Source organism: Pithys albifrons, chromosome Z (genome assembly GCF_047495875.1).
Source record: "Pithys albifrons albifrons isolate INPA30051 chromosome Z, PitAlb_v1, whole genome shotgun sequence".
In the NCBI taxonomy this organism is placed as follows: Eukaryota; Metazoa; Chordata; class Aves; order Passeriformes; family Thamnophilidae; genus Pithys; species Pithys albifrons.
Genome location: NC_092497.1, coordinates 46,581,642 through 46,594,281, shown reverse-complemented (window position 1 = coordinate 46,594,281; position 12,640 = coordinate 46,581,642). Strand labels below are relative to the sequence as shown.

The window sequence follows — 12,640 nt, the reverse complement described above, 5'->3', positions numbered from 1 at the left end:
TACTACTTGGATACATTCCTTTTTTCACTATACTTTGCCGCCTCTTTCTAAAGAGGGCCTTTTCTATTCCACCCCACCCCCAAAGATGGCTTTCTGTGTTAAGAAGGTAGAAATTAAGTAGAATGCAAGTACAGGTGCAGTACAACTGTTCTGCTGCATCCTGATTCTTGGAAGTATTCCTGTTTTGAACACAGACTGGTTACTGGTTTTCCCTTTCCGTACAGTGATACATGAAACCCATGGTATGTCTTACAGGACTGGAAGCCTTCAGTGACGATCCAGTCCTAGTAAAGACTGTGGAATCGCAGACATGCTCCAAGATATTTGCTGTGGAAATACTGGAAAAGAGTGATATTCCTCTTCTTGTTCTCTATGACACTTCTGGAGAAGATGATATCAACATCAATGCTACTTGTCTGAAGGCATTGTATGACAAGTCCCTTGAACTGCACCTGCAGGTACCATCATCCTGTTGCCCTCTTAATTCATCAAAAATCGTTGACTGCTGAGGTCTTGGATGGACAAAAAACAGTAGTCAGAAATTGGCTAAGTGGTTTTTTAACCCTTTCATGTCAAAATCTTACTTTTGCAGGTAGATGCACTGTATACAAATGTTAGAGTAACCAGTGTTTTCTCTGATGGAAGCCTTTATTGCCAAGTGCCATCCAAAGCCTTGTCTAGACTTTCTGAGGTCTTGCAGAAACTAGAGGACTACTTTGGTTACAAGGTAAGTTCTTTGATGAAGGAAGTGGTGAAGTCACGTAGCCTTTCTTCAGAGTGTACCAGTCATTTTTCTTGTACATAAGTTCAAGTTTCTGAGGTAGCCATAGGCTATTCAAGAAGGCTATAAATTCTCCTCCTAGTTTGGGGGTTTTCAGGGTGTATCTTTGAGCATGAAAACTGTCTTTTGATGCTTCTTGTTCACAAAAGGTCTCTAAGGCTTCAGTAACTACTTACAAAGTTCCTTGAATAGTTAGAATAGTGTAATAATATGGCTCTTAATGGAAAGCTTCCATGGAAATTGCATCAGATTGCTATAAAGCACGCCCCTCTCTCCCACCCGCTCTCTCCCACCCCGCTCTCCTCCCACACGCTCTCCTCCCACCCGCTCTCTCTCCCACCCGCTCTCTCCCACCCGCTCTCTCCCACCGCTCTCTCCCACCCGCTCTCTCCCACCCGCTCTCTCCCACCCGCTCTCTCCCACCCGCTCCTCTCCCACCCGCTCTCTCCCACCCGCTCTCTCCCACCCGCTCTCTCCACCCGCTCTCTCCCACCCGCTCTCTCCCACCCGCTCTCCCTCTACCCCCCTCCGCCCCTCCCCCATCCCCCCCACTATCGCCCCCCACTATCGCCCCCCCACTATCGCCCCCCCTCTCTCTCGCCCCCCCCTCTCTCTCGCCCCCCCCCTCTCTCGCCCCCCCCCCTCCTCTCGCCCCCCCTCTCTCTCGCCCCCCCTCTCTCTCGCCCCCCTCTCTCTCGCCCCCCCTCTCTCTCGCCCCCCCTCTCTCTCGCCCCCCCTCTCTCTCGCCCCCCCTCTCTCTCGCCCCCCCCTCTCTCTCGCCCCCCCTCTCTCTCGCCCCCCCTCTCTCTCGCCCCCCCCTCTCTCTCTCGCCCCCCCCTCTCTCTCGCCCCCCCTCTCTCTCGCCCCCCCTCTCTCTCGCCCCCCCTCTCTCTCGCCCCCCTCCTCTCGCCCCCTCTCTCTCTCCCCCCCCCCTCTCTCTCGCCCCCCCTCTCTCTCGCCCCCCCTCTCTCTCGCCCCCCCTCTCTCTCGCCCCCCCTCTCTCTCGCCCCCCCCTCTCTCTCGCCCCCCCCCTCTCTCGCCCCCCCCTCTCTCCTCGCCCCCCACTCTCTCTCGCCCCCCCTCTCTCTCGCCCCCCCTCTCTCCTCGCCCCCCCCTCTCTCTCGCCCCCCCTCTCTCTCGCCCCCCCCTCTCTCTCGCCCCCCTCTCTCTCGCCCCCCCTCTCTCTCGCCCCCCCTCTCTCTCGCCCCCCTCTCTCTCGCCCCCCCTCTCTCTCGCCCCCCCCTCTCTCTCGCCCCCCCTCTCTCTCGCCCCCCCTCCTCTCTCGCCCCCCCCTCTCTCTCGCCCCCCCTCTCTCTCGCCCCCCCCTCTCTCTCGCCCCCCCTCTCTCTCGCCCCCCTCTCTCTCGCCCCCCTCTCTCTCGCCCCCCCTCTCTCTCGCCCCCCCCTCTCTCTCGCCCCCCCCTCTCTCTCGCCCCCCCCTCTCTCTCGCCCCCCCCTACTCTCTCGCCCCCCCTCTCTCTCGCCCCCCCTCTCTCGCCCCCCCTCTCTCTCGCCCCCCCTCTCTCTCGCCCCCCCTCTCTCTCGCCCCCCCCCCTCTCTCTCGCCCCCCCCCTCTCTCTCGCCCCCCCCTCTCTCTCGCCCCCCCTCTCTCTCGCCCCCCCTCTCTCTCGCCCCCCCCTCTCTCTCGCCCCCCCCCTCTCTCTCGCCCCCCCCCCTCTCTCTCGCCCCCCCCTCTCTCGCCCCCCCTCTCTCTCGCCCCCCCTCTCTCTCGCCCCCCCCTCTCTCTCGCCCCCCCCTCTCTCTCGCCCCCCCCTCTCTCGCCCCCCCCTCTCTCTCGCCCCCCCCTCTCTCTCGCCCCCACTCTCTCTCGCCCCCCCACTCTCTCTCGCCCCCCCCCACTCTCTCTCGCCCCCCCCCCCACTCTCTCTCGCCCCCCCCCTCTCTCTCTCGCCCCCTCCCCCCCCTCTCTCTCGCCCCCCCCACTCTCTCTCGCCCCCCCCCACTCTCTCTCGCCCCCCCCCACTCTCTCTCGCCCCCCCCCCACTCTCTCTCGCCCCCCCCCACTCTCTCTCGCCCCCCCCACTCTCTCTCGCCCCCCCCCTCTCGCCCCCCCCCCTCCCTCTCCCTCCCCCCCCCCTCCCCCCCGCCCCCCCCCTCCCCCCCTCCTCCCACCCCTCCTCCCCCCCTCCCCCCCCTCCTCCCCCCTCCTCCCCCCCTCCTCCCCCCCTCCTCCCCCCCTCCTCCCCCCCCTCCTCCCCCCCTCCTCCCCCCCCTCCTCCCCCCCCCTCCTCCCCCCCCCTCCTCCCCCCCCCCTCCCCCCCCTCCTCCCCCCCTCCTCCCCCCCTCCACCCCCCACACCCCCCCCCCCCCCACCCCCCCTCCCCCCCCCCCCCACCCCCCCTCCCCCCCCCTCTCCCCCCCCTCTCCCCCCCCTCACCCCCCCCCTCCCCCCCACTCCCCCCCCCTCCCCTCCCCACCCCCCCCTCCCCCCACTCCCCCCCCTCCCCCCCCCTCCCCCCCCCTCCCCCCCCCTCCCCCCCACCCTCCCCCCCTCCTCCCCCCCTCCTCCCCCCCCTCCTCCCCCCCCTCCTCCCCCCCTCCTCCCCCCCTCCTCCCCCCTCCTCCCCCCCTCCTCCCCCCCCTCCTCCCCCCCTCCTCCCCCCCCTCCTCCCCCCTCCTCCCCCCCCTCCTCCCCCCCTCCTCCCCCCCCCCTCCCCCCCCTCCCCCCCCTCCCCCCCCCCTCTCCCCCCCCCTCCCCCCCCTCTCCCCCCCTCTCCCCCCCCTCCCCCCCCCTCCCCCCCTCCTCCCCCCCCTCTCTCCCCCCCCTCTCTCCCCCCCTCTCTCCCCCCCTCTCTCCCCCCCTCTCTCCCCCCCTCTCTCCCCCCTCTCTCCCCCCCTCTCTCCCCCCTCTCTCCCCCCTCTCTCCCCCCCCCTCCCCCCCCTCTCTCCCCCCCCCTCCCCCCCCCCGTCTCCCCCCCCCCCCCTCCCCCCCCCTCCCCCCCTCTCCCCCCCCTCTCCCCCCCTCTCCCCCCCCTCTCCCCCCCCTCTCCCCCCCCCTCCCCCCCCCTCCCCCCCTCTCCCCCCCCTCTCCCCCCCCTCTCCCCCCCTCTCCCCCCCCTCTCCCCCCCCCTCCCCCCCCCTCCCCCCCCCTCTCCCCCCCCCCTCTCCCCCCCCCTCTCCCCCCCCCTCTCCCCCCCCCTCCCCCTCCCCCCCCCTCTCCCCCCCTCCCCCCTCCCCCCCCCTCTCCCCCCCTCTCTCCCCCCCTCTCTCCCCCCCTCTCTCCCCCCTCTCTCCCTCTCCCCCCTCTCCCCTCCCTCCCGCTCTCTCCCTCCCTCCCGCTCTCTCCCTCCCTCCCGCTCTCTCCCTCCCTCCCGCTCCCTCCCTCTCGCTCCCACTCTCGCTCTCCCACTCTGAAGCTCAGGGTGCTCAGAGATGGAGGGGGAAAAGCAGAGCCAGAAAAGAAGCTCTCACCACCAAGCATTTCTGCACCTGCCCAAAGAAAGTCCCCTAAAACAAATCAAGCCAGCTGACAGGGAAAGAGAATGAAAAACCTCCCCCCCCCTCCCCCGGTGCTGGGGTTCTGTTTTCTCACCTCCAGCCCACCATTCAGCTGGAATCTGAAAGTCATCAGCCATCTTTTGTCCTCAGTCCTGGCACTCCAAGCCCCAACCTTTTCTGTTGGTGTGGTGAGAAAAGTTCTCTGAGGGACTCCTCCCAACACCTGATAAGTAATGTTTCTGAAGCTGGAAAGAGACTTTATATTTGAAACAGTGGTTTTGCTTTTCAGAAGTATTTGTGCCATGTCTGGCTTTTGAAATGGTTAGTCAAGTGCCAGATAGTAATAGCTCCATGCTGTTTAATTTCTGTTTTTGTATTTGCAGCAGACATCTGAATTCAATGTATTGCTACCTTTCTGTGGCAAAATCTGCTTGTTTCCTTCCAAAGGAAAATGGGCACGTGTAGAGGTAAGAAGTATTCAAAAAGCAGCTACAGTTTTCCCACATTGAAATGTCTCTTTGTTCAACTCAGTCCGAGTCTTAAGTCTCCATGAAACATTTCATAGTGTGTGTCAGTGAGGCTTTTAACCTCAACATTATGCTCTTGCCTTTGTCTTTCAGATAAAAATTATTCACACTAGACGGGCACTGGATGTGCAGTTTTTGGATACTGGAACAGTTGCAACTGTAAAAGTATCAGAGCTCAGAGAAATCCCACCGCAATTTCTGAGAGAAGTAATTGCAATACCTCCTCAGGTATAAAGACATGTTAAAGCTAACCTATCCTAGATGTCTTGGCAGCATTTGTAGTGCTGCTATTCCAAAATTTATGTAATGAAATTTGGTTTTATTTCATAGCATTCGACACTGCAGTGTATTTCATTGTGCATCGTTGCCTGATATAAATCACAATGTAGTCTTATATATGGAGACTATCTTGTGATGTGTAATGGTACTGGTTTTGCATTTTGCCCTGCCCTTTTCTATTTGTCCTACAACGTTGAATCTGTCAGCAGTATCCTGTGAACTGGAACTGACAGACTAGTTTTCATAATTCTAAATTATACCTTGTATACTTAATTCTGTTCTTAGGCTTTAAAATGCTGCCTAGCAGATCTGCCTCCCAACACTGGTATGTGGACTCCAGATGCTGTACTGTGGCTGAGAGACTCTGTGATGAATTGTCCTGAATTTACCATGAAGGTAAATAGTCAAAATGCCTATGGGACTTGAAATCCATAGGCATGGGAAGAGAGCATTGGAAGAACAACTTCAAAAGTTTAATAACTTATCAAATTGATTTTTCTTACAAAAATGCAGAAGTTTGTAACCAGCTATTGGACATAAATTCTATACAAAGTCCCTTTTCTTAGGACATTTGACATAAATCTTACCTGCTTAAGCCTGTTAGAATCTTCTCTTTTCCCCTCAAGAATTTAGCAACTTTCACAGCTGCTTTTCACATTTTGCTGTCCAAGTCCAAATATGCAGCTAGAGTTACTTTATCAAGTGATAAGAAAGAAATACAGTTTTTCATGTTTCAGCACATAAAAATAATGCAACTTCTGAGTTAATCCTGAATTACTTTTATGCCTCTTGTGAGCATAGCATTTTCTCTTTCTGATCTTTGAAAGCAGATTTGTTTTTTGTTTGCTTTTACTAAGTGCATTTGATTTGGTATGTGTTTTGTTTACCTTTGAGGGAAAACTTATTTCCATTTGCAGTCTATCCTAACCAGTTTAAGTAACTGAAAATACCCTTCTGAAGGAACATTGTTACTAACTACAGATTAAACAAAGCTAATTTCCTCTGAAAAATTTGATTCTAGTTACTGTCAGAGCACTTTGAAAAAGTGCCTTGTAGCTTTCCTTAACTTTTTTGCTTGTTTTAGTCTAGACCTGTAGTCTGAGACTTAAGCCTGTTTCATCTAGCTTTTCTAACTACAGTCTTTCAAGACAGTTTGTGTTTGGTGCTAATTTTTTGCTGGATTAAATAATAGACAGCAGATGTGTGCTCTAATTGTGAAAAGTTTTTATTCCTGGCAAGTAATATCAGTGGAAAAATCTCTAAAGAAATGTTATATACGTTGTCAAATTTAAATTTCAATGCTTTACTATTAATAATGCTAACATATCTGGTGTTAAATAGGAAATATTTTTGTGCTGGTGCTTGAAAATTATGCATGATGCCAATCTGGGAGCTTTGTTGGTCTTTATTTTTTCCCATCAATAATTTAGTAGGCTTCACTTCCATAATGACAGGAAGATATTTTGAAGCTTTATGTCTTTAATAGTTTTTTGGATCTGAATGGACATGGGCTACTGTTCTCCTGAAAACTAGAATTGTATAATACAGTACTGGGATTGAACCTGTTGGGCGGAACAAAGCTCAGTTCAAGTTTGTATTTGGAATAGCTGCAAGGGCTCTTTCTATCTGCAGTGAGTGGCTTACTATCCACAACCTCATTAACATTTTTGGGAGAACCTTGAAAATACTTCTGTGCATAAATGCAATGAACTGTTGCTGCCTTAATTTTCTGTACAAAATCAGATGTTTGTTCAATAGTTACTAGCTGGATATTAAACTGCATTTTGTGTTCCAAGGTGATTGAAAAGGATGATTCAAAAGGAATTGCACACATTTACTTGTTCACTCCAGAGAGTTTCCCGGACATGGATCAAAGCATCAATAGACAGATCAAAAATGCAGACTTGTGGAAATATCAGAAAGATGTTTTCTTGAGTGCTACACCCAGCGGGACTAGCTCCACTGAAGTTGTAAGTGGCGGTGTTTCAGCTCCACAGGTAGCCAGTGGGATGCTAGAGAAGAGTTTCTGTGATTCAGCCAGAGAACACAGCAGTGCAGTGTCTGCCGTGGAGACGCCGCCTCCTCTACCCTTGCCAAAGCCTGGCGAGCTCATGGATATCTATGTCTCCGTGGCCTGCCATCCAGGTCACTTCATTGTCCAGCCTTGGAATGAGCTAAACAATCTGTATGCCCTAATGGAAGAAATGATCTTGTACTACAGCAGGGCAGAAGAGAAACCTGTGAACATTGAAAAAAACAAGCTGTATGCAGCTAAAATTGGAGATGAGTAAGTAGATATTTAAATTACTTACAAACAAAATCTTTAAAGCAAGCTTAACTCTGCTAAGCTAGGCAAGCCTAGCTTTGCTTAGTCTGCATTGTTAACAAAGTGGCAGATGTCAAATGAAATCTGAGAGATTAAGAGAGTAAATGAGGTTGCAGTCCCTTCATGCTTCCAGATTGTAGTTGGAGTAGTTGATTTTTATTCAGCTAAATACAGACCTGGAAAGCTTGAGACAAGTTGGTTAAGATTTTTCATCATGTATTACTTTTCTGGTGTCTTGACAGTGTGTGAATATGAATTCAAATTGTCTGTTCTTGTTCACCTCCTTTTCAGGTGGTACAGGGTCATAGTAAAAGGAATTCTTAGAAATGGGTTTTTGTCAGTGTATGAGCTGGACTATGGTAAGCATGAGTTTGTCAGCATTCAGAAAGTGCAGCCACTCACGGACGCGTTTAGAAGACTCCCTTTCCAAGCTATAACAGCTCAGCTAGCAGGTAGGTAACAAGCATTTACCATTGTTCTTGTTAAGGTCTTAAATCAGTGGGGGGTACCAAATGCACAGAAATGTAAAGTGGACGAAGTCAAAGATTAGTGATGTAATTACTTTTTTTCTGAAGTGTACATGCTTGCAGAAACATCCTTAATGAATACATGTTTATGTAATCAAAGCAGCTCTGCTTTTCTTCATGGCATAGGTAGTGATAATTCTGTTTTATTATTTGTTTGCTTAATTTAGTGAAGCACTTTTAGTTATCATGTTTGAAAATGAAGATTGCGTCAATTTTCGCAGCAGCTGATTTTTATTGTCATAAAATTTATCATTTAATGTATGTGATATCTAATGTGCAAAGGACATGGAAATTAGAAATAAATTTTGTTTTGCTTCTTACATAAACCATTATGAAGCATGAAAGTTAATGATGTATCTGTTGCTAAGGACTTAATGTTCTGATTATCCTAGTTTACATAATGTTAGGAACCTAGATGCTGAATTTCTAGACATTTTTCACATATATATCTGACCCCATTGTAATTTACAGTTTTCCAGTGCATATTTGGAATGTAAAATTGCGTGAAATATATTGGTTTTCTCAAACAAACAAAAAACTCCACAAGAGGGGTGAGGGCTTTTAAAAAGCTTAAGTGAGATTAATTTCCTTGAGAATGTGGGGCATAGAGAGTGTGCATGCATCTGAGAGAAATAAAAAAATAAAACTTGATCTCTCCTTGCTGCTTTTCTTTTACTTTCCAAATGTTTCTTTGATTTCTGTATGGCTTTCAGATGTATGCATCTCGTCTTAGTCAGTTTCTGCTTTCTGCTGCTGTTTGGTCATCACTAGTCTAGATTTCAGACACAGAATATGCTTGTTGGAAGTGACAGGCCACAAGGTTGGTGCTCTGATCCTGGGTTGCCTTGTGTGGATCTGCTTTCCTGCATGGCCTCAGTGTGACCTTGGGGGTTGCTTTAAACTACGGATGATGGATGTGTTATGAGCAGGCTGGGGTCCTGGAAGTGCTGTAATGAAGCTGATTCCTAGCTGTGTCTGTCTTCTGGGGTAGTACAGGATCCAGCCGAGCAACCTGCAAGTCATCTGCTTTTCCTGCTTCCCAGAGTCCCACAAGTAGCTGGTTAAGTTTGCCTCTGAGATGCTTCATATTGTCAAAGCAGGCCAGCTGAGCCTGGAAGACCAGTAACTATTGCCTTGCTTTTCTGCCACTTTTTTTTTCTCTGTTTTCATGTCTCCTGCATCTTAGTTTCTGGTTTGTTTCCTTGTCAAATCCCATTTGCTTCCACAGCAGCATTTCTCAGCATTAATTACCCTTTCTTAAATGTTGATTAACTATTGGCTTCCAGTTCCTTCTGTAATCTGTGGCAGCTGTGTGCCTGTGTTGTTCTGTCAGTGGCAAGCTGCTGCTAGTAGTAGAAGCAAAGTACTGTCGCTTTGCTGGTTTGCTTCTTTTAACCACAAGCTGGTTTTTGTGTATTCCTGCATGATATTTGAGCCCCTGTGTGTAAATATATACACCAGAAGTGGTCTGGGGAGACTGAATCCCAAGTCTGCATGAGCCACTTCATTCTAGATAGTTTACAGCCATATTCAAAAACCTGTTTGTGTTCTAACAGATATGACTTCGTGGGATTTTGAGACTTTTCTTTGCTCTGGTTTTGACTTTGCTCTGAAAAAAATAAGAGCAGTTGTGAGGCATTTAGGCAGCATTTCTCTTCATTTCTGCCCTCTGCAGATCTAGTTTGGGACTTGAAGGTTTGGCAGACATTTTAGCAGCTGGTGCTGCTTTGAGATGAAGAAAACTTAATCTAAAGCAAGGCCACCATGACAAATAATTTCAGCACCCTCAGGCTGAAGACAAAGTCTATTCTGAAAGGAACTTTCAAAAAGGTTCCTGATACTCACTGGTCATGCAAGGCAGCTGATGTACTTCGAATTGCTTAGTGAGTCAGTGCATTTGCCTTCCATTTTCCATATCTTTAGACTTCAAGGAAAAAAAATGTCTGAGGCTATGTAATAGTTAAGCTTGCTTGTGTGGGAGATGAGTGAGCTTATGCTTCTTTCCTAGAATTAAGTTGCATTCATTAGCACTTTAACATCTGTTTTCTCAAGTATTTGAACACACCCCGCTTCTTTATAAACTTAATGATTCAAATTGATCTAGTCTATAAATGACCTTCTATTTTGCTTTACATTTGTCCTAGGAGTGAAAAACCAGCAGTGGTCAGAAGAGGCATCAATAGTGTTCCGGAATCTTGTAGAGAAGAAACCCTTTGTGGCACAGATACAGTCAGTTAATGAAAGCACTAACTCTTGGGATCGAAAAATAGTGACTTTTCTTGTGGACACATCTCTTCCGCATATTGATACATGGATTCATGAATTTGTGTCACAGAGTCTTGTGGAATTTTCAAAGGATGATTAATCGCCACTTCTGAAATGTAGCAGCTTAGCAATGAAATAAGTGACAGGCTTTGAAGAGAAATATAACTACTACATGGCCTTGAAGACATAATGGGGATAAAACTGAAAAATCTGTGTTTGTTTAACAAGTTTGCTTTCTGTTGACTTCAGCTGACTTTCTGAAAATTTTCAAGTTGTTTACCATTGTAATGCTAGAATATTTGGGTTAAAATATTTTAGAAGTTATTTAGCAATAAAACAACGTGAATTTTGTCTTTGTGATCATTCCCTAATTTTTGAGGCTTTTTTATCTCATAGCTATTAGAGCCACACTGGGTAGTCCTCCTTTTAGTGAACATTTTTATTACTTTTGAAACATGACCCATATCTCTGAATTATTGTCAGAGATACACATTGTTGGTGACCTTTTCCCCCTTATCTTGGTAATTATCCCTTGTTTGGGATACTGCATTTGTGGGGCGTAATGTTCACAGAAGCATTTGCAATTGTGTAGTTACTAGTCTGTTTGCTGTTCTTTAGCAGTGACACCACTTTTCTCAGTTCTGCTCTCCCCTCCTCATCGCAATCCCTGACTGGTTGCTAAATTCGAAGCATTTCTTTCCCACTCTTTTGATAGCTCGTTTTTGTGTTAGCTTCTCAGAAACTTTAAAGGACTGCTCCCTGGAGAGAGGAGCATGCAGTGTCCTATAAGCGTGTGGATGGATGCTTAAAATCCTTTGAACACAGTATTTTTGGCCTACAGTAGAACCTACTTCATTTTTGACCACAGAAATACTTAGAGGAGATGTAGACATGGTTATATTTCATAGTCTGCTGCCCAGATGTGTGTTTCTTGCCATAGTTTCTTTAGATTGTTATGCACAGTATTAAAGTTTTACACGACATATGCAGCAATGAGATTTTTTCTGCTGGTTGTATAACATTTGCAGTAGTGCACAAACTGAGCTAAAAAAATCTGCATTAATGCTGTTAATTAATAATTATTAATGGTCCATTAATACTGGAGTCCACATAGACTGCTTTGTCTGCTGGTAGAACAGAGTGCAGTTTAACTGATGAGCAAAGCCGGGGCATCACTCCCCATGTGAATTGTTTTATGCATGCATGGAGCACACACCCAACCCGAATTTATTAACACGATGCTGTGTTCAGGTCTTAGTGTTTTCAGAGAGGCTGCACTGAGATGTCTCTCCATTCCAGCTATGCTGCACAACTGTCTTTAGTGTCTCCATTACTAGTCCGTTACAGTACAGGTACTCTGCTGTTACTACTGGCTCCTTACACTGACTGGGATTTCAGTTGCAGGACTATAATTTTACACCTGCTTTTAATGTTACTCACTCGCCCGACTGCAAGATTCTGTAACACATTTGCTAATTGACCTTCTAATGCTCTCTGAGTACCTTTTGTGCTCTGGTTTGAAAAAGGTGCAGAAGGTGTTGGCTATAAACAATACTGAGCGCTTTCAGTTTGCTGAAGTTTGCAAATCGTGAAATAGCATGATCAGCAGTTAGTCTGAGGTTCTGAAGAGGCATTAGACTGCTCTGTGGAGGTTGTTCACTCAGAATGCTGTGTGGGTTTAACTTCAGTTATTCCGCAGTCTGTGTTCCCCGACGGTTGTGAATGATTTCTCTGCTTCCAGGAGTGCATGTTCACCAGGGATGCTTCATTGCCTGTGTCTGCATCCAGCACGTGGTGGAGTTACAGTTTCACAGTGTCTTTCTGCACTGACAGCTATTAGAAAGGCCTCCACTGGAAACCTGCATTCAGTTCCTGGTCATTGTCCTACAGGAAAGATGTGGATTATTCAGAGGATCCAGATGAAAGCAAGAACAATGAAAGTGCAGGTAGTCTGGTTTAAATAGTAGGATTTGCAGTTAGTCTGAATAGAAGAAGGCTGTGAAGGGGAAGACTTTCAGAAGTTTTGCAGACAACTGTTTTTATATGTAGATAAAATAAGGTGTGTAAAAGCTTGAATTGCAGAAAGGTAAGTTTAGATTAGGTGTCAGACCATTTTTCTGAAGAGAGGAAAGGCCTGGAAATTCTCTGGAACTCCAGTTTTATTATAAATACCAAAACCATGTAGGATGTATCTGCAGAAGCCCAGCTGATCCTCCCTTGGAATGTTGATATGGAATGTGTAATTCTTGGGACCCTACCCAGGGTAACTTTTCAACCAAAAGAATAGAATGCAGCTTTGTTAGACATGTTTTGTGGATCATTGTGAATTTTATAAAATGGAAAGTGAACATTCATTACCTAGAGGAAACATACAACACTGTAATAACTAAAACAAAGTAGATCTCTTACTTTCCCAAGGCTGTGAAAAATAAGCATGTTCAAATCACCTCTTTTCTGTTTATTCCATCTCAGCTGTA

The 12,640-nt window shown here is 48.7% G+C and overlaps 1 protein-coding gene across 1 annotated transcript in view; it reads left to right on the top strand.

Annotated features, from left to right (window-relative positions):
* The window catches only part of TDRD7 (tudor domain containing 7), a 40,813-nt gene extending 30,299 nt beyond the window's left edge, over nt 1-10,514 (top strand). Inside the window, exons 8-15 of the mRNA XM_071581552.1 lie at nt 256-458; nt 593-727; nt 4,623-4,706; nt 4,860-4,994; nt 5,331-5,441; nt 6,842-7,332; nt 7,663-7,823; nt 10,043-10,514. Coding sequence (XP_071437653.1) covers nt 256-458; nt 593-727; nt 4,623-4,706; nt 4,860-4,994; nt 5,331-5,441; nt 6,842-7,332; nt 7,663-7,823; nt 10,043-10,263 — 1,541 coding nt within the window. The 3' untranslated portion in view covers nt 10,264-10,514. The remainder of the gene's footprint in view (nt 1-255; nt 459-592; nt 728-4,622; nt 4,707-4,859; nt 4,995-5,330; nt 5,442-6,841; nt 7,333-7,662; nt 7,824-10,042) is intronic.
* The last annotated feature ends 2,126 nt before the right edge of the window (nt 10,515-12,640 follow it).